The 21401-nt window shown below is 36.3% G+C and overlaps 4 protein-coding genes across 5 annotated transcripts in view; 3 read left to right on the top strand and 1 right to left on the bottom strand.

Annotated features, from left to right (window-relative positions):
• Positions 1-21401, bottom strand: part of LOC134841206 (frataxin, mitochondrial-like) — a 291857-nt gene that overhangs the window by 153141 nt on the left and 117315 nt on the right. The gene's annotated exons all lie outside the window — the stretch shown is intronic.
• On the top strand, positions 329-7010 carry LOC134842315 (nucleolysin TIAR-like). 2 transcript variants are annotated; one of them, XM_063858592.1, is made up of 9 exons: positions 329-401; positions 502-598; positions 1698-1790; positions 1863-1908; positions 2253-2340; positions 2424-2499; positions 3341-3642; positions 5303-5405; positions 6100-7010. In XM_063858592.1, exons 1-9 carry the CDS (start codon positions 331-333, stop codon positions 6631-6633), a joined length of 1410 nt encoding a protein of 469 aa, XP_063714662.1. In that variant the 5' UTR covers positions 329-330; the 3' UTR covers positions 6634-7010. The 2 variants fall into 2 exon arrangements, with proteins under 2 accessions (XP_063714662.1, XP_063714663.1); XM_063858593.1 differs by lacking the exons at positions 329-401; positions 502-598 and adding an exon at positions 1039-1163.
• Positions 7277-10225, top strand: LOC134842326 (zinc finger CCHC domain-containing protein 10-like). The gene is made up of 5 exons (XM_063858610.1): positions 7277-7391; positions 7819-7912; positions 8262-8464; positions 8746-8785; positions 9870-10225. Exons 1-5 carry the CDS (start codon positions 7306-7308, stop codon positions 9960-9962), a joined length of 516 nt encoding a protein of 171 aa, XP_063714680.1. The 5' UTR covers positions 7277-7305; the 3' UTR covers positions 9963-10225.
• LOC134841278 (replication factor C subunit 5-like) lies at positions 12933-17245 on the top strand. The gene is made up of 4 exons (XM_063857159.1): positions 12933-13258; positions 15477-15789; positions 16046-16173; positions 16471-17245. Exons 1-4 carry the CDS (start codon positions 12937-12939, stop codon positions 16869-16871), a joined length of 1164 nt encoding a protein of 387 aa, XP_063713229.1. The 5' UTR covers positions 12933-12936; the 3' UTR covers positions 16872-17245.

Here is a 21401-nt window from a genome sequence, read left to right as displayed (position 1 = left end):
GGAGCATCTTCTGAAAGCTGAACAGCTCAAACCAAATTGCTCTTGTGGAAATTTAACAAAGTTAGCGCTATTGTACTACAAGCGAAGTGAATATGAAAATGCTAAATTGTACATAGAAAAGGCTGTGAACTTCAAATGTAAAAACTCGGCCGATAGTCGTGAAAAAGAAGAAGCGGCTCAAGTTTTAGTCGGCTGGGCCAAATTTACGCAATTCTTCAAAACTGTAAATATTAACTAGAATAAAATTGAATCACGTTTTCATTTTTAAACCCTGCGTATCTTAAAAGTTCAAACCGTGTAGTCATCACTATTGGCGTTTTTCAGGTAAAAATGGAATATTCTTATCCAGCAGCACACGATGTGAATGCCTTTCCAGACGATGAAACTAACCCTCGAGTTCTGTGAGTTAATGAACATTCTTTTCATTCGAATAAATTTAAATGAGAACTGCATTTTCTCTTTCGAATAAATTTATTTGAATAAATTTTTTCTTGAATTTAGGTATGTGGGAAATCTGCCGCCGTCAGTTGACGAAAGCCTCCTGATGACAATATTTTCGAAAGTGGGCAGCGTGATCAGATGCAAAATGATACCAGATGTAAGTAAATATTGGAAAGGATTTTGTCATCGCTTGGAAAAGTCGGTGGTTGCAGCACATGAGCGCAATCATTGTAGTAGCTCAAAGTCGTGATACTTTTCACAATCACTCAAATAGTTTTCGTTTTCACTTCGACTGTTTCAACTGTTTTTCCAAAATATTATAATCTATCTATTATGCTTAATTTTAAAAAGTATTGATAAATGTATTATTACCCTTGCGATAAAAGAAATAGTAAACTGCTGGTCTTCAGATATTAACATCGTCACTTAGGTACCAAAAACACATTAATGATCTTTCGTGTTTTTTTTTTGTAAACGTGTCTGTAATTATAATTCTTCGTCTCTAGGTGGCCACGGTATGCTTTGTTTGCTTTTCAATTTTTCTCATTTGAAACTACAAACAAAGTGTGCTTTTTGTAGGTTTGGTTTGCATAGATCCATCCATGCATCTGCAGCCGCAATGTCGCCGCAATTCTGATCGATCGGAGAGTGAATGAAATGAATCAAATGAGTTTGAATCAAAGGGACTACACTAACACAGTCCCTTACGCTTGCTTCGGCTGGTACCTAAATTTCAATGCAGGCCTGCAGTTTTCCGTGCAGAGCTGAAGTCTTTTTTACTTTTACTTTTTTAAATTTTTTTTGCTTGTCTCATTCGGCTGTGAGTAAGTGGCCTTTGAACGCAATCGGACTCACACGTCACGGAGCCAACCGGTTTACGTCTACTGGTGCAAATCACTTCATATTATCCTCCTTTACATGGAGTTTTCTCAATTTTTAGACATGATTTTGAGCAAAGCCAGAAGAGACTACTTTGAAACAAACAGTTTTTATGTGCCATTACAATAAGTCATGCCATAGTCAGGTTTCAATTTTTGCCTTTTTCCTGCTTTGCTCAATTTTAACTCGTGAAGAGTTTTCTTTTTTCGAGCTGATATTGGTAGCATTCAGCCTTCCGTTTCTTCTTCCTTCTAAATTCTTCAACTCCGTCGAACAAGTTTTCGGAAGCAGACACGAGTTGCCATCTACGAGAAGCTGATGAGTGCAAACCTGTTGTGTCATTCTATTAATGTAGTAATTAGTGATGCTTTTATTAGGGCGTGATGAAGTATGCTTTTGTGGAGTTCACAGACAACTCACAGGCTGCAGCAGTAAAGAGTTTCATGAACGAGAGGGAAATCCACGGCTCGGTTAGTTGGAAAGTCTTTTAGCTTATTGGTTAGCAATTATCAACAGTGGGTGGAGAAATAGTTTGGTTTCAGGTCATTAGAATCAACTGGAAAACACAGCCAAGAAAAGATACATCGAGTAAGTATTTCATTTTTCTTATTGTTGAAGCTGACCTAGGATTTTCCTGAAGATTTCCTAAAATGTAGAATTTTGCCAAAATCACTTAAAAATTTTGTCGAGCACATTTTAGAAAAATGCTAGTAAATTTTAGGTTAGACCAACCAAAAATGGACGTTAAAAGCCATCCCTCCCCGCCCTCAAATCCAATAGAGCTATAAACTGTAACATTTTAATGGTTGCCATGCTGATCCTTATAATATTAAACAAGGTTTCTCAGGGATATTTACATGGATAATTAAGTTTCTAGGAACTAAATTTCAAATAGAAACCTCGAGTTATCAGTGGCGTCTTCTGTGTTTAAGCGCACTATCACATCTTCGTGGGAGATTTGAGTCCCGAGGTCACAAATGACGACCTGATGAAACTGTTCTGCAAATGCGGAGAAGTCTCGTAAGTGAACACAGTCAAAGCACTACTTCACTTGATATGTTGGGAATTCAAGCCTGGAAAAGTATACTTTTATTCTATTTCAGGGATGCGAAAGTGATCAGAGATGCGAACACGAATAAGTCGAAGGGATATGGGTTCGTGTCGTTTGTTAACAAGAAGGTGAGTCTCGAATCCTTGATTTTCTTGAAAAATAATATCAATCAGTTCATTAGGTGGATTTTAAAAACAATTGAATTGTTTTTCCAGATGGGATATTCTAATTACTAACAATTTTTTTTTACACGAGATGTCTTGTTCAAAACCTTCATAAATTTTCATGAAAATTTTCACAAGTTTGCCAGAGGCACCGATTGCCAAATATGTCGGCTTGCTCGAAAAACTGAAATAAATGACTGAGCCCTTAAAAATTGTACAATTTTTTAAACCCCCTTCAAAATTTTTGAATTCCGTCATAAAGAAGCAGATCTGGATATTCACGAGAGAGCTGTTGCCCAAAAAGTTCTAAAGTCATAAAATTTTTCAAAAAATCGGAAAAATATTTGCAATTTTTGTCTTAATTATGTTTTTTTTTCTAGAAAAGGCTATTGCAATAGGCCAAAACGCAAGAAGCATTGGTAACTATAGGTAAATTGACGTTACAATTAGGAGATCAGCTTCTCATCAAATTTCGTCTAATTTAATCTGAAAAACGAAAAAGTTCACTCCAGTTTATCGTGACAATGAGAAAAAAATTCATTTTTTAAGATATCAAATTTCGAATAAAAGGGCTCTAATATGATATTACTTTTGACCCTCCACAATCCTTCTGCGAGGTCAAAAGTTGCGGATGGAAAAGGCCCGAATCCAAAGTTTCTCTGCACTCATCGAGTGGTCGGAACAATAAAATAACAGTTTTGGGTGGTCAATTCTCCCTAAATTTGACAATGCGTGCCATTGATATGTTTTTTCTCGCTTTGAACATTAACAAGATTGTTAAAGTAGTATGTACTGTGTTTTACAGGAGGCAGAAAGAGCGAAGGATTCTCTGAATGGTACCATGGTAGGCAGTCGGGCCATCCGGATCAATTGGGCAGCTCGCAAACCCACCCACGGAGTGCCAGACCACGACAGCTCCTCAGACAGAAACGTGAAAGCGCAGAATTACAAAGCTATTGCCAAACAGGCGTCGGAGACTAACACCACAGTCTATGTTGGTAATGTGACCACTGCCATTTCAGAGGAGTCTTTAAGAGACACTTTTGAGAGCCACGGGCAGATTCAAAGCATCAATATGTTTCCTCAGAAGGGATACGCCTTCGTAATGTGAGTGCAATTACTCTTTTTACATAAGCATAGCTTGTGTTATAGTATGAACTATCTTTTTTTTCCAACCTAAGTCGCAATTATTGTTGCGACGCAAATATTGTTGCGATAAAATGTGTTCATTTTCATCAATAACCAGCTATCAAGAACAGCCAATGCTAGGGATATTAACACCTATAATTTTTCCGACTTTCGTAACGAAAATAACGGAATATTTGTGTTCGGGTTTTTTTTTCTTTTGACAAATTTCGAGTTTTTAACTAGCCATTTTTGACTGATTTTATTCATGATTTCATTCAAAAGCTAATGTTGTCCTGAGCTTAAATTTGAAAAGATATTTCACCTGTAATTATTTTTTATAAAGTTATGGGGGTTTAAAGATTGCCATTTTGGCCAATTTAGAACAATTAACGAGCGATATATTTCGCGCTATTAACGCGTAAGCGGAGATTCAATCCGTCTTAGAAATCGTTCCAAATTTGTGCAAGGAAGCTTATTTGCCATAATTGATTTGTTACTAAAAGCGAAATCTATCACTTTGTATTGTATATGGCGTGTGGGGGGATGATTTTCACAAAAATCTCAAATAAAAAAAAATTCATTTAATTTTAATTAATATTAAACTTTTTCATTTTATTACTGCTTCATAGACCCTAAAAGGCAGTCAGATCATTCTGGGTTTTTGAGCAGTTTTGTATTACAAATAGTTCTTAAGCTTCAAGGTATGATGGATCTGTAGCGTAGAGGTGGGGAGGAGACCCGCAACAAAATAAGAAGGTCGAACCTGCGCAGGGTCGGATGTTTTTAAAGAACTTTTCGTATACTAGCTAAAATGTGTCCGCTTTATAAATTGAGGCATGTGCAATTGGTAAATTTCTTTCTTTTTCAAATTGACTGCTAATGCGTGGTAATTGGCTTGCTTCCCTGAAGAAGTTTTGTAGACTCAAAGTTTTACTCATTCAGTTTTTCCCAGCAGCGTTATCGGTCATATATTTGCTTGTATGCGAAGTGCAACTTCGCATCTGTGTAAAAAAGATATTTGTCGAATCACAGAGGATAAATGACGGCCAGGGTGGCCACGGTATCAGTGCGGTCAGTGCCATATCATGGATATCAGTGCTATCTCTACTGAATCGTTCAAAATCTAAGCAGGCTTACACAGTATACGTTTTTTCAGGTAGTACGAGCAGCTCTTAGATGAAGAAATTAGTTGGGTAAAAAAAAGTTGGGCAAATGAAGAAAGTTGGATCATAAAACCAAAAAATGGCTGTTTTTCAAAAAAAATGTCAGTGCCTACTATTTATTTTCATCAGTGCGTTATTTTCATCAGTGCGAGTTCTCAGACACTGTGGCCACCCTGACGATGTTCAAGTCATAAAATTTTCGAAACAGCAATTAAGATCTAAAGTGTCGTTGTTTCGACAGGCTTTTTAGTGGTAACATTTATTTTCTGTGAACATTTGAAGGCTTGTTTGTGGGTCTTATCTTAAGAGTAGGCAAGAAGCGTCCTGGAAAATTTCAGTCAGATGTATTCAGCTTGAAATGGACCAAGTAAAAATTAATGGAAAAATGTTAATATTACCCAAGTTTATAAAACTGTTTTATGTTCATGAACATGTTGCATGGTTCATCCCTGCTGATGGGCAGTCTGTTGTTTCAGATATTACGACCACGACAGTGCAACAAAGGCGATTGCACACGCAAATGGGGCCAAAATTGACGGAGTGAAAATTAAGTGCAATTGGGGCCGAGAGAATACAAGGGTGTGTATGATCTGTTAAAATTGTTCATGTGGTCATGATACCACGAACAAACAAAAGAACAGTAAAAAAGTTGATAAAAAACAGAAACTACGCAAAAAAATTAAAACACGTGTGTTAGTTATCTTTTAAATTCGCCGTGTTCAAATTGAATAGGTGTACGATCAGTAAATCGATGTATCAGTAAACCGAAAACGGGCGTACCAGATCAGTAAACCGAAAATTCATGATTCAATTACGTAATTCCATTAGCTAAAAACTGAGATTTTTACAAAATAACAAATTTTTCCTCAAAACAAATTGAATCTAAAAAATGGAATAAATTAACTCCTCCCATGCGCCCCGTTTTAAAATTATTGTTCTACCAAGGAAACATTTATTCTATAAATCTTTAATTCTGCAATTGATGTAATTATTATGTAAATCGGTTTACTGATCTGGTAATTTACTGACACATCGGTTTACTGTACGCACCCCATTGAATATTGGTGATTTTAAACTAAAAACTGGGGGAGTTTGTCGGAGAAGGATTTCGTTTTATGGAGGATTTAGTCCTGGGGCATGTCCGCTAGCAGTTTTGGGGCTCTACAACTTACTGGCTAGGACCATAAAGATCATACTGACTGGGAAAAGAATTCAATTTTGAAATTATTTGTACTTTTCGTGTAGAATAAAAAGTATTTGTATATGTTAACAGCCTGAAGGTCGCGCTGATCACCCGGAATACCCTAACTACGGCTACGGCGAAGACAGAACATTCGATGATCCAGCAACACAACAACACAGTCGAGGAGGGCCACCGCCAGGCGGAGCACCCCCTCCTGCCCCATACAGCTATGGGCCGCAGTATGGAGGATTTGCAACTCCAGGATACGATCCGAACTATTACTACCCACCCCAAGGTCCATACCCGCCACCTATGTATCCGCCACATGGACCCCCGCCACCGCATGGAGGACAATACGGACCCCCGCCTCCGGGACATTACCCACCTCCAGGACCCTATGGAGGACCTCCCCCTCACCCTGGATATGGAGGGCCCCCTCCTCCGGGTTATGGACCCCCACCGCCTCACGGGTACCCGCCTATGGATCCAAATTACGCGCCACATGCTGGAGGAGCCCCACCACAAGGAAGTTATCCCCCACCCGAGGGCTATGGACAGGGGCCAACTCCGCCTCGAGGGGGATCGGCGACACCACCCAATGGATATGGCAAACAGGAGCGATGATTAACACGATCTCAATAAAACGGAAGCATAATTTATTGGAGCTTGACCCGATTCGCTTTATGGAAAACAGCCGAGATGCTATGGTCGATGTCATTGGGGATCATAAATGTCAAAAGCAATTGGAAGTCAGAGAAGTCTGGGTTGATGTTTATTTTTGGATATAAACTCTGAATGTTCGCCTAATTGTTTTCGTAGGAGTCAGGAATAATAATGCATTTTGTGCAGGAATACATTGGGTCAGCTTTGTGATTTGATTAATTTCATATCTGCCGTGATGTGAAACTGTAAATTGTTTCTTCGATGTAAATTATCCTGTGTTTTTTTTGGCTTATGTCAAAGTCTGTTGTTCTTTTTCAGTATTCAATTTTTAATGGAAATGTTTTTTTTTCAATATCTGGTCTATAGGTAGATGCACAATCTGTTCAAGAGGAGTGATTTTTTGGAATAATTTTAGGGATGATCGGCAGAAAATGGATATCGTTAAATAGTACCAAACGGAGCCCTTTTGGCGGCAAAGAGGTCCCTTTCTACAGTACGAGTTCGAACCAAGTCCTCCATTACTCCTCTACTGCTCTTGCCAAATTTTGATTACTACAAAAAGTTCAATGCCGGATTTGAACATTGTGAGCCCAAAGGAGTCTATATTGTTTTCGAATCTCTTTCAGGTTTATTATGCCTGTACTACCAGTGGTCGATGAAAATGACAAATTCACCAGTGCGAGATACGGGACAGCTTCTAGACTTTGGGGCAAAAGAATGTGAGTGATTCATTGGGCTAAAATTGCTGTTTGAATCCATTTGCCAACATAGGGTAATATCAGCTCTGAGGCGAACCGCTGTTGCGTTCCTATTTTGTTTAGATCTGCATGGAATTTTTTGTCGGACTGAGAGTTCTTGCCTCACCCGCAAGCAACGAGCAGGGATCAAAGGGGGTTTGAACCACTGACCCATTGAATGAGAGGCTGATTATTATGAACTATTAAATGGACTAATAAAAAAAATTGGCTCTCCTTTTGAAAAAGCAAGAGACCTTAATATTGAAAATAGACAATTGTTTATCAAATGGGAAATTGCCTTTTTTTTCGAAATTTGAGGACTAGGTGTCTTCGAACAAAAAAGATGAACTAAAACGGAAAAATTCATTATTAATTTAAAATATTGCGATTTGGTTATTTTTGTTTGCAGTGATGTGTCTGGAAGGATATCGAATGAGATCTCGTCTGCAAATGCCAAGTGCCAGAAGTGTCTGGAAAAGGGACATTGGTCCTACCAGTGCAAGGTCAGTCAGTTGAGTAGAAGTATATTATACCTCGTTGCACCTGCTGTTTGTTGGTAGCACGGACAATAACCATTGACCGGTACAATAATGAAAACATTTTCTTTCAAAGAACTAGAAATAGATTTTATTATTGTATTATGACTTAAAATGAATCAAATGCAGATCAGCTTTTCATGCAAACAATTCTGCTCGGTTTCATGTAAAAAAAATGAATTATGAAAATCAAGAATTGTTAAAAGGAAGGCTATCATCGAAAATTGTTGGATGGTTTAACCTTTAAAGGCGTTTTATGTCTCAAACATAAGTATCAGGTATTATGTGATACTAGTTTTTGGGTGATGGGTTTCAGGGCCAGCGCAAAATATTGGAGCGAAGCACAAGAACTAAACAGTACGAGACGGACATGAAGAGAATGAGAAGTGGACTGCCGCTGGTGCCGAAGCCAGGCTCAGAATCGAAGGAGAGCACAGCCAAAGCAGACAAAGAAACTGCTGGGGAATCAGACGCACTTCGTATGCTTAAGGCACATTTGGATGCCGAGGAATCATCGTCGTAAGTTTAAATTTATTAATTTAATGAAGTTCAATTTAAAATTTATACAATTTAAGTTTTACCAAATTAAAATTTTATTTAAAATTTCTTTGGCAGTGTCAGTGAGTTAGTTGAATAATATGCCATGATTCGTCTGTTGGTTGTAACGTGTATTAAATTTTAAAAATTCCAAAAAGAAACCATGAAATAAGAAAATTTAGTATCAATTCGTATTTTTATTGTAATCATTTTTTTCCCTTCATATGAGGTTAGTATTATCACATTGCAATTTGATGTTTCAGAGGCTCGGACAGTGACTCATCTTCAGGCAGCAGTAGTTCAGTAAGAGGAATATATTTTTGGTCAAATTAGCCTAAACATCAGCCTACACCGTTTTTCTGTACTGCTGTGTTTTCTGCTGATTCCCTTCGACTTAGCTTTTCTTTCTGGCATTGTGATATATAAGAGATTATTGCGTCAAGCACCCAATATATCGGATTTTATCAAGTAAAAAAGAACGAAGTGATTGTTTCTTATGTTGGTCGCGATGATTTTTTTCTCGTTTTTGGGCACGCCAAATATGCTCTTGTTCGGTTTGACTTTGTTTTCTTTCTAAGTTAAATTCAAACTCATTTGTTAAAAGGAAGGCAAACTCCTTTATTGAACATTAACTGTTTAAAATTGTTTGAAAACGTAATTGACTTCTAGTTTTCAAATATGGGCTTTAATTTTCAAGACCTCAAGGAATAAAAATTTTCTACTGATTCAGTTTTCTCTAGTTTGGATAATGTTAAGAAAAAAGAGCCGCTCATAAACAATTTTAATTTTAAAGAGCTTTAACCTGATATGTTTTTTCTTATCAACTCGAAAGTTCAAAAATGTTCAAACATTTTTAATCAACCTTTTTCAATTTTCTTGTTTTAAACCCTTTCCAACCAACTGTTAGCGATGTTCATTTTAAAAAAATTTGAATGCGCAAATTAATTGGGAGAAATGTTTTTTTTTAGTTATTGTTCCGACCATTGACAATAGGGAGGAACTTTCTATTGGGGTGTGATTCAATTTTTTGTTTTCCACGCAAAATCAGGTACCACAAATAATCATCGGACTGGGTTGAGTGATATATCATGTTAAAGCCCTCTCAGTCGTGATTCGAATGACGTTCCAAAATTTTTTTTTGTTTTTCTAGTAATTTTTCTACAAAAAATTGTTTTCCAATTTGGTTTATTTGAATAAAACTGTCGAAAATGCATGAGCTCTAGTTTTTCGTTATGATCATTTTATCAGACCACGCCGAAAAAACGACCCTAATTTGAAAAAATATATATATATATTTTTTTAAGACGATGTTCGGAACATTCTGTGCTACTGGCACAGTAACCGGCTATACTTGTTAAGATATTTGAATACTCTTATTTTTTACAAGGGATCCTCTAGTGATTCGGGCTCTTCCTCCTCATCTTCATCTTCATCCAGCTCAAAAGGAAAAAAGAAAGCAAAAAGACGGAAGACCAAATAGTCCAAGCAGCCTAATTGTGTTTTCCCTTCACACCTTTTTCGTCTGATTTCGATCGACGAGGTTCTGAATTCGGCCTCATGCTACAGATGGAGAACAAGAGAGTTAGATGCTCTTTTATTGAAATAGAAGTTCGGCAAGTTGTCATGATCAAACTTTAACTGTCTTTTTTTTATCATTTGTTCATATGAAAGTTCACTTGAACGTGTAAATAAGTGTTCAATAGTCTAGTGTACGAATTAACAAAGTGAAATCTATCAAAAACAGTTTTTATTGCTATTATTACGCAGTGACTCAATTTTCTGCTCATACTCTGAGGTTGGTATGCATGCAGTACAACCCAATTAATGTACAGGGATTTTAGGATGTTAAATAATTCGCTAAAATGCCCAAGTTTATTTGGCAACTTTAAACAATGCTCTTAATATTTACTTCACTGTAGATGGCTTATGAGGGTGGGCAGAGTAACTTCAGATGAGAATGATGTGCGCCCATCCCTCGATAGACAAGTGAATCTAATTACCTAGGAAAGAACACCATGGAAATTAAGCGTGCTCTAATTGCCACCAGAGAATGTGCTGCCAAGGTGACAAAATGGAAAATAACATTATCAAGCTACGTTATCTTTCGACTTCGATATTCAGTTTTTTTTCTTTAATTTGAATCTTCGATCTTTTTAATCTGAGCGAAGGTTTTTAGCTTGTCGCCCATCTGTAGTCGTCGATTTGTCGCTTTTTATAAATGCAACTAATTATAGCTTGCGAAATAGGAGCGGGGCTATTTTTGTGGCTATTCGTTCGGGAAGGGCTAAAATTGTTCCACATTCAAATTTTTATGTTGGCCGTTTAGTTTTGATTTCACTGCATTGCATCATTAGCTAACAAAAATTTATCATCTCGAGGAACAAAATTGTAAATGGCGCATAAAAGCTTGCAAAAAAGTTTGAGCTAGACCTAAATGGCGTAGTGGAAACGTGTTTGTTTGTTAAACCATCAATGTATGTTCATTGAACCGATTTGCAAAAAAAATTGAGGGGACTTAATTTTTTTTATTTTTCGAATGTTTGAGCTTGAATTTTAGCTTGTGTATGCAAATTGCAGCTTCGAGTTTTTGCAGATATTATCTTTGGCCAGCAAGGTTTATCGCTGGGCGTTATCAGCTTACTTGCGCTCTCTTACGTCGTTCGTTTTGCCTGGATATCAACCAGACGTGGGTCAAAAACGAAAATGCCACAGGCTTTTTCACCGGTGGCTAATTACACAAGCAATGCTTAAGTTATAGTATGAACTATCTTTTTTCCAACCTAAGTCGCAAATATTGTTGCGACGCAAATGTTGCCGCGAAAAAATGTGTTCATTCTGAAAGTGTTCATTTTGATCAACAACCAACTATTAAGTACAGCCAATGCTAGGGATATTAAGACCTATAATTGTTCCGACTTTCGTAACGAAAATAACCGAATATTTGTGTTCGGGGTGTTTTTTTTTTCTTTTGACAAATTTCGAGTTTTTAACTAGCCATTTTTGACTGATTTTTTTCATGATTTCATTCGAAAGCTAAATTTGAAAAGATATTTCACCTGTAATTATTTTTTGTAAAGTTATGGGGGTTTAAGATTGCCATTTTGGCCAATTGAGAACAATTAACGAGCGATATATTTCGCACTATTAACGCGTAAGCGGAGATTCATTCCGTCTTAGAAATCGTTCCAAATTTGTGCAAGGAAGCTTATTTGCCATAATTGATTTGTTACTAGGAGCAAAATTTATCATTTTGTACTTAATATGGCGTGTAGGGGGATGATTCTCACACAAAAAAAATTCAAATTAAAAAAAAATCATTTTATTTTTATATCATTTAAATTTTTCATGTTATTACTGCTCCATAGACTGCTCTATAAATTGAGGCTGGTTGGTTGGTAAATTTCCTTTTTTTTTTCAAATTGACTGGTACTGCTAATGCGTCATAGTTGGCGTGCGTCACTTAGGAAATTTTGTAGACTCAAAGTTTTTCTCATTTAGTTTTTCCCAGTAGCATTATCGGTCATATTTTTTGCTTGTGTATGCGAAGTGCAACTTCGCCTCTGTGTAATATATTCGTTTTTTTTTTCAAGATAGTTTCGTTTGCCAATGGAATTATTTGCGAAGCTTGTATCGGCTTGTTTGCCTTAGCAGATTCAAGTTATTAAGAGTAATGAACGCAGTGAAGACTCTTATAAAGGACTTGCTGATTTTTTTGTGTTTTTTTCAGGAAATTTTTTTTAAAATGCTCTAATAACTACAAATGTGCATTCATACATATTGATGCATATATGAATGCACTTAGGTATATATGCACAATTTGAGTACAATTGAAATTCATCTGCTTAAAGTGACTTAAATAGCACTCTTCAAATACGAACGTGGAAATGGCGCAAAAAACGTGAACTATTCCCAGTTTCTAAAGTGGAATTTATTTTTTAGATTTCCAGCGGAATAAAAACTTTACCTGTTGATCAAGTTTTCTCAAATTGGGTTATTTTTGTGGAAAAGCGCCGGTCATAAATCGTTCAAGAAATTCAAATAGATTAAATGTCATCTATTTTTTTCTTTGAATTTCGAAAGTTGAGGTTTTTTCAAGAGAGCTGTAAAGCCAAATGAACTTTGCTTCTAAAACCTTCGAAGAATTTTGCTTGTTCTTCGCTCACAACTGAAGTCAATAAACTTGACTGGCAGTAACACAGCTGACTGGGACAGATCTATTATTCCACGTAGAATGTGAAAATGAAATAAATATTTTTAGAAGAGTATCAGAGATTGGGACCGTCTAGAAAGCGTGGCCTTAAGTATTTATTTTGAAAGGTGCAGCTAACCAATGTAATTGTTATTTTTGTTCTTCCAAGATACATAATACTGAGCACTAAAAACTAGTGCTCATGATTGACTCTGTTGATATTAGAATTGAATGGAATAAGTATTTTCTTCTTTCAGAGTTAGAAATGCCTGCTGAAACTGAATCAGATACTCCAATGGAAACAAATACCGCAAACGAAGCGCAAGAAGATATTGTCGTTGTGTCATCCTCCGACGCCGAAATCACAGTCGTGTCTGAACCGTCAAAAAGTGAAACAACAACAACCGCTTCTATCGCACCCAAAAATAAATTGGCCAAAGTCACAGATTTGAACCTGTTGCCGTGGGTGGAGAAGTATAGACCAGCAGTGTTGGGCGATTTGATTTCACACCAGGATATTACGAGTACTATTCAGAAGTTCATTGACATGGATCAGTTGCCACATCTGCTGTTTTACGGACCACCTGGTATAAACAATTACTACTCATACTTCTCCAGACATTATTTACACATGCGAGAATTCTTTTCCCCTAAACTAATTTTGGTACAAGAATTTGCCCTTGCTTTAATTATGAAACATAAAGACTTCCAGATTCCACTTGGCCCGGACGTAACGTGGTTGATTTTGCACCCTAAGGTCTGGGGTTCGAATCCTGGAACAATTCTAATTTTTCAGTTTGTATGAAATTGAATTTTTTTCCGATAGAAATTGATTTGTTGGCATTTCGTTTGTCTGCTCAAGTTCTGTCGGCATAGTTGCCACATCAAGTACTCATGTGCTCTAAACAAGTACGATGGTGGTTGAAAGTGTTGTTTATTGTAGTTTCAGATGGGACTTGAAACTTAATTTTTTATATAAAGTCAATTTTTCTATCGGCTCAACTGGTTGCTGCTTAAAGATAGTCGTAAGTTTGGTTTCAGTTTCGTAAGTTTTGTTCCGTTGCTAATTTAACATTCAAATGTCTCGCTTGGTAGTTTTCCTAGAATTTCTGTTTGATAAAAACAGGCGTTATGAAAATGTATGGAATTGGGTTTTTGAGAAGCGTTGGAAACTTTTTTCAATGTAGCTCAAAAACTGCCCTATTGATTTTCTCAGAAACTGATTTTATCGATTTTCAAAAGAGGAGTTTCCATGAAGGACTGCCTATTCCCCTGTGTGCCTGCATAATGCCCTAGTCTTTTTTACTTTACCCAACTGTCTACAGCCTTCAAAAATGTCGGTGGGGAAATATTTGACCCATATTTTTGGATTTTTTCCCCAAAAACCGCCTTCTCAAAACTGAGATTTTAGGGTTCAATGAATAGAACGGGTTGTGCAAATCTGCCCTCTGCTACGCCAAAATTGTTTCGCACTCGGAGTAATGGCCCTCGGAAAAGTAACGACCCTCGAGTTTCGATTTTTGCAACTTTTTGACTTTTTTTTGTAGTTTTTTGAGAATTTGGGTTCAATCAAATTAACGGGATATGTGAATCAGCGGCTACGCCCATCTTTTTTTACACGAAAAGCTATGGCCCTTGGAAAAGTCAAACTTTGATTTGTTGACAGGTTTTTGGAAATTTTTTGATTTATCTCTAACTATCCTGCCAATTCTGATATCAAGGGTTTAATCGAAACAATAGGTTGTTGAAAGCCTACCTGCATAAGCGGCCACTTCCAATTTTTCAAAATAAAGTTATGGCCTCAAAAATTTCAATGTTTTTTCAAACTTTGACCGTCTTTTTTTTAAACTTTTTGACTTTTCTCGAAAACTACCCTGCCAATTCTTAGATGAAGTGTACACTCGAGAAAACCAGCAGTAGCTACTCTTTATTTTTTAAATCAGAAAATTGTTATGTCCTTGGTAAATTTCTAAACTTATTTAAGTAAACAAACAACTAAGGTTTAGGGCAAAGTCCTATTTTTGAAATTTTGAGTTTACCCATTTTATCCTTATTAGTATAACAATCAAAAAATATCAAACAGGTATTTCCAGCTTTAGCTGGGCCCTAGTTTTCTTTTATCGAGACATAGGAAAATTTTGGTGCATCTCGTTTTTTCCTACATATTTCGGAAAATAGCCAGCTCGATCGGGTTCAAATCTGGTTTTAGCTTGAAAAAATAGGTTTGTTCAAAATTCCAAAGAAAAAAGAGAAATTAGAGTTGTCGAGAGAAATGCCAACAACAGTATTTAGAAACAAATCGAGAGACTTAATAGTTTAAAAAATTGAGTTGAACAACGTTTAAGCGAGTGATTTTGTTATTTGTTGTACTTTTTTAGAATTAAATTCGAGTTCATTGAAGGAAAGAAAGAATCAATTTTTGCCATAAATAAATTAGTAGATCAGCATTTAATCAAATACCGGAATGGATAGACAACGGAGCATGCTGGCCCACCAACCGCCTAATCTTGAAATTTTTATCAATTAAGGATGGTCTCAGGCAGGGGTAGATAAGAATTTTCGCGAGGGCGGCGGGTGGATGTTCATATTTTTTTTCGAAAATTTTGATGATTTTTTTGGTCGCGCAAATTTGGTTTCCGAGCTCTTTTAAAACCTTATAAAGACGATGTTTTAGCCGATTTTTCGCAGAAAAGTTTTTGAAAGAAAAAAAACAGGCCAAAAAGCGTTTAAGGCACGTAAAAATTCTTACCAAATAGTTGCTTTTTTTTCGGCGCCAGCTCCATCCTCAAAGTTAGTGACTTTCAGGTACTGGTAAAACATCTACAATTCTGGCTCTTGTGAAGCAACTATATCCAAGAGACTACCAGTCTCAAGTGCTGGAACTGAATGCATCGGACGACAGAGGAATCGGAGTAGTACGTGAACGGATAGTGGGCTTTGCCAGCACTCGTACTATGTTTAACAAGAAGTTCAAGTTTGTGATTCTGGACGAGGCGGATGCGATGACTAATGATGCCCAGAATGCTCTCAGGAGAGTGATGGAGAAGTACACGGAGAATACGCGATTCTGTCTCATTTGTAATTACCTGTCCAAGATCATACCAGCCATCCAATCCAGGTCAGAAAGATTTCTAATTTTGTCATTTTCTGGTCTTTTTAGCTAAACAAAACTTTCCGTGGAATCTGGGATTCTATTTTAATTTAACTCAACATAAACTAACAGCTTACGAAAGTCATTGGTTTTTTGCGGAAATCTACAAATTTTGGGATGTGTATGCAGTATGTGCTAAAATGAAGTAATTTTTTTTATTGGGCTTGCATACATTGTTTAAGGAATCATGTTCGAATAACTCGAGTGTGTGTGTTTCTTCTAGGTGCACTAGGTTTCGATTCGGACCCCTGACAGCTGAACAGATGATGCCCCGAATCAGACATGTGATCGAATCTGAGAAAGTGACTGTGACTGAAGAAGGGTTAAACGCCATCTTGAGTCTAGCCACTGGTAAGGAACGAAACAGACTGCTTCAAATACGCTAGTATTCTTAAAAAATATGTTTAAATCATGCATTTAAAAAACTCCCCAAAGACATGCTTAATTTTTTTTTTCATGTAATTCAAGTGCCGACGCCGAGTGCTCAAAGATGTTTAAAAATGATTTCATTGCCCGCTAAATTGTTTTAGAAACACTTTTTTTGATGTTGATGCTTATCAGTTATCAAGTTCTGCTAATCTAGTTAGTGATGAATTATGCGTCAGCGTTCTCGTATGAGAGATATAATTTACTCGTTGTCCTGTTTAGGAGACATGCGTCGTTCTCTGAACATCCTTCAGTCTTGTGCAACTGCGTACAAAACAGTGGACGAAGAGTCCGTCTACGTCTGTACAGGGAACCCCTCAAAGCAAGACATCAACACCATCGTCCAGTGGCTCCTCAATAAAGAGTTCTCGGCTTGTGTCGACGGAATCTTCGATTTTTGTTCTACCAAAGGATACTCTTTACAGGATATTATCACTCAAGTTCATCTGTACTGTGTGAAGATTGACTTTCCACATGCTGTTAAGTGTAAATTGTTGTCTAAAATGGCAGATATTGAGGAAAGGTTGCTCGCCGGAGCGTCTGAGTTCTTGCAGCTTACTGCTTTGGTTGCCTCTTTTACGACTGCAAGACACGAAGCCATAGAGCTAGCGGCTGCTTCATAGCGGTTTTATTTCAAGTCGTGAAAACTCTTTTTAACCCTGCATATGATACAAGGGTGAATAAACCAGCCGAAGTATAAACCGGCCGAAAATGCGACAAATATATAAGCCAGCCGAAATGTTATGTCATATCAATGAAATTTGAAAGACTTGAACAACTGTTTACACTAACGAGCTAGTGTTAGTGTATTTAACATAATTGTTACTTAACTTTTATTAAGCTATTACGCATTTTCGGATGGTTTATACTTCGGCTGGTTTATATACCACCATATGAGACGTCTGAAATTGTAATAAATATGTTTGTAAGTTAGGTTTGAGCCTTTTTGATTGTGATTGTTTTTGAACTGATTTTTCAATAAATCAGTTTTCATGTGTTTTGTTGAGACAAATAATTGGACTAAATTGGATAAATGGCAAAGGGGAGGGTTCTCATGCTTGAAGGACTGAATGCTTGAAAAATTTCAACCAATCAAAATCGCTAAGCGTTTCTATTGGCTAAATGCCTTTCTCACAAAATCGAAGTCAATATCAACAGAAAATGTATTAAATCAGTGGAAAATAATAAAAAAAAACATCTATAACAAATTGCGGGTTGCAACTGCAATACTATTCAGATAATCAACAAGATTAATGAGGTCAAAATCATAAGAATTTTTTCAGTCTTGAAAACTCATCTGCTTATTATCTAATCGGTCAATATTAACACTAATTGCCTGGATTTATTTTCTTACTTAGAGATTTTCGCGATTTACTTTGAGATTTTGAATACTCAATTCTGATTGGCTGAAAGTAAGCTAAAATTAGTTTCAAGCATTCGGTCCTTCAAGCATGAGGGACGCCACCAATGACAAAGATATGGGATTTGAGAAATTAGACGATAAGCAAATTAGACGGAGGCACTTAAAAGGTAATTAATAGATTTTGCAAAACTGCAATTGTGAGAAAATAGTTGAAAGTGAGGGAGATTAAAATTGTTTGCAGACAAATTGCGTGAGAAAAATAAACTTGTTTGCAGACAACGGTTAAATTGCGGTGGCCAAAAAGTTTTACATGTCAATTATGAATAATTGATTCAATTCAAAACTCCTGTTATATTCGGCTTTGACATTTAATGTTCATTTGAACTAATTGTTTTGATAGATGATGTCATTTTGTTCTTTTTGTATTTTTGAAACTTGACTCTTAAAAAAATTTTGTTGGCCCTTTCCTTTTCATAGCAGTGACGTCTAAAATGCCAGATATGTAAAAAAATCGTCTTATTTCCTTTTTTGTAGCATCCGTCTAATTTGCTTATCGTCTAATTTCCTGGGCCCCGAAGATTTGGGTCTGCTCTAAACACTAAAATCAATAATAAGCAAAACAAACAAAATGAACGCATTTGCGCGGCTAATTGAACGAAATAGGCGATAAACAGTTGAGTAAAAAAATTGTTTCACTCAAGATTCAGTACAAGTGTCTCAGTACAAGAGTGCCGAAAATAAAAAGTGTTTAGCAGCCGATTTTTTTTTTTCAAAACAAGGTTTACCAGGAATAAGGAAAAGATAAAGCTGAAAGTTGATATTGTAATCACTAGACAGGCCATAAAGCATAAAAGTAATATTATAGAGATAAGAAATTCAAACGTACTAGTGAATAATGAAATATCATTGGAGAAAGCTTTAAAATGTGATGTTAGGCAGACTTACAGAACCTTAAACCAAATAAATTTTTCGGCGATCAAATCTGTTCACTTTGTTTGTATCTGGTCATAATATACCTTTCGAATCGGCGTCAAAAAGTAATTGTTGCATCTAAATTTTCAACTGAAGATACTACTGACACGGCAGTGGCACCTCATCCTCTAATCGACAGCTGTAAATTGCCCCAATTTAAATTATCAAGTTCGTGCTGATGATACCACGCTTTATTTGTCCGTATCATCAATTAAAATCAATTCCGTTAGTCCAATTGAGCATGATATGGAAGTCATCTAATTGATTTGGATATGCAAGTTTGTCATGCAATGTTGGAAACACTCAAGATTGTCGTCCGCGAGATATCACAAAGTTGGACACTTTTACAGTGAATGGAAAACTGTCAATCTTTTATTTCTTCCCAAACTCTTGGAAGTTTTTTCTACTTTTATTTGACAATAGCAGGTTCATTCTGTTTGTAGCTTTTATATTTTCAGCTAAGAAAATTTTACAGTGTCAGATATTCGGAAGCCGTCTTATGATAACCTGGAACTTAATTCTTATCCGACTAGATTATTGCAACAGTATATCCTGGCTGATCTCGATCTCGTTATCTATAAAAGAAATTCCAGTGACTACATAATGCTAGCTGTCGTATTGTTTTTGGGTTTCGAAAGTGGAGTAATATAAATGGTTTTCGACATGACGTGCTTCCTTACACAGACTTCCTATTGAAAGAACGACTGATTGCAAGTTGATAACACTTGGCAAATAAACAGTTTATTGGCCTGAAAGAAGTTCGATTTATCTTGCAGATATTATCGAGTTTTGCTCTTGCCTAAAACGTACTAGTCTTATTCGCAGATCAGAAATTAAATCTGCATGCGGCTTGCGCAGCTTCGCGTTTGTTGGTAAAAAAAATTGGAGTGCTCTCCCACTGGAAAATAAATCAATTCCAAATTTAATTAGTACGGACGTGTTTTAAAATCACATTCATTAAAACGGTTTTTTTTTCACAGCTAATCTGTTATTTGCTGATCAGATTTGATCTGTTATTTGTTCAAAATCACAACTTTTAGCAATAATCTCGCTGTTCCTTTATTTGACATCTTTTTAACGATTTTTTCACAGCAGGTTTTTTGTTAGCCTACTTCATTGCTTATTTTCCTTTCTGGTTGACAAGCGGCAGGTTACGAATCAAGCAAGCGAGGTTTCAAACAAAAACTGCGTCAGAAAACTATGAAAATTATTACAAAGGGGCGATCAAAGCGCCGCTTGTTCAAAAAAGATATCAATATCACATGGTCATGATAAAATTGTCTTCTTGGTTCCTTGCTGGTTTTTGGTGTGTCGTATAAAAAATATAAGTACCATTTTGTGTCCACGTGGTCAGATATCAACGCTCTGCTTATCCGGTAATAAAAGAAGTCTTGAAGCATGAAGTGAGGAGACTTTTTTGATTGTGGGATCATTAACATGTTTGATAAACCCTTATGACGTCCATTGAAACAGTCTTAGGCATAGGAGATACTTCTTTACAGGTGCTTAGCCTACTTGTGAAAGTAGCAATAATGGGTATGATCAGTCGAGAGGGAAAAATATGATAGATAACGATTACGTCGATTGAACGAGACATATAGCAGGCTGGCGCGGCGTTATCAACTACATTTTGACTGGCCGGAAACTTTCGTTGGACAGCCTATCTCTAAGAGGGCTTGCCATTATTATTTCCAGAAATTTTTGTCGAAGAACTTTTTAACGATTCGATTATCTGGATTCAATTTTAGTGACAGTTTTTTCCCATCATTTAAATGAAATCTAAGCTTAATTTTGGTAGTTTTGGCACAGAATATTCGATAACTGGGCGCTTTTTAATTAACAATATCAACATTTTTTCAAGACGATATGTAAGAAGAAAATCTAGGCTCATCTGATTAGGTAGGAGCGTAGAGGTTTTTCGTATGAATGAAGGCGATGAAATTTTTGAGTTCAAGAAAGAGGGGGAGTTGGCCTGGTCACTAAATCTGTATAACATCACTTTCAATAACCTTCAGCTTAATAGATTTTATTTTCTATTTTTTTGCTGAGTTTTTGACCAATTTTAATTGAGTATTTTGATTGCATCTATTATATATTTAATTGCGGGCTTCACTATATCGCCATGGGGGGCTGTCAGAGTAATCTCATGGGTTGCAATTTCGGCCTCCAATTAAGAATGTCCAAATCGTTTTTGTTTAAGAGATATGACGATTTTTGTGATTTTTTGGAAATTTTCAGAAAACTCAAATTACAAAATAATTAATTTAAGTGAAATTCCCAACCCTGTAGTTGTGTACTTTCAAAGATTGCGAATATTGCCATCAAAAAATACTGCTCCAATTTTTGAGTTCAAGAAAGAGGGGGAGTTGGCCTGGTCACTAAATCTGTATAACATCACTTTCAATAACCTTCAGCTTAATAGATTTTATTTTCTATTTTTTTGCTGAGTTTTTGACCAATTTTAATTGAGTATTTTGATTGCATCTATTATATATTTAATTGCGGGCTTCACTATATCGCCATGGGGGGCTGTCAGAGTAATCTCATGGGTTGCAATTTCGGCCTCCAATTAAGAATGTCCAAATCGTTTTTGTTTAAGAGATATGACGATTTTTGTGATTTTTTGGAAATTTTCAGAAAACTCAAATTACAAAATAATTAATTTAAGTGAAATTCCCAACCCTGTAGTTGTGTACTTTCAAAGATTGCGAATATTGCCATCAAAAAATACTGCTCCAATTTTTGTAGTTTTCGAGATGTGAATACCTTTTTTTAGAAAACCTAAAATGAAGTTTCTCAAAATTTGAGTTTCGCAACG

This window comes from Symsagittifera roscoffensis, chromosome 3 (genome assembly GCF_963678635.1).
Source record: "Symsagittifera roscoffensis chromosome 3, txSymRosc1.1, whole genome shotgun sequence".
NCBI lineage: Eukaryota > Metazoa > Xenacoelomorpha > Acoela > Convolutidae > Symsagittifera > Symsagittifera roscoffensis.
Note: the sequence above shows the minus strand (reverse complement) of the source record. Positions and strands in the feature narration are given on the sequence as shown.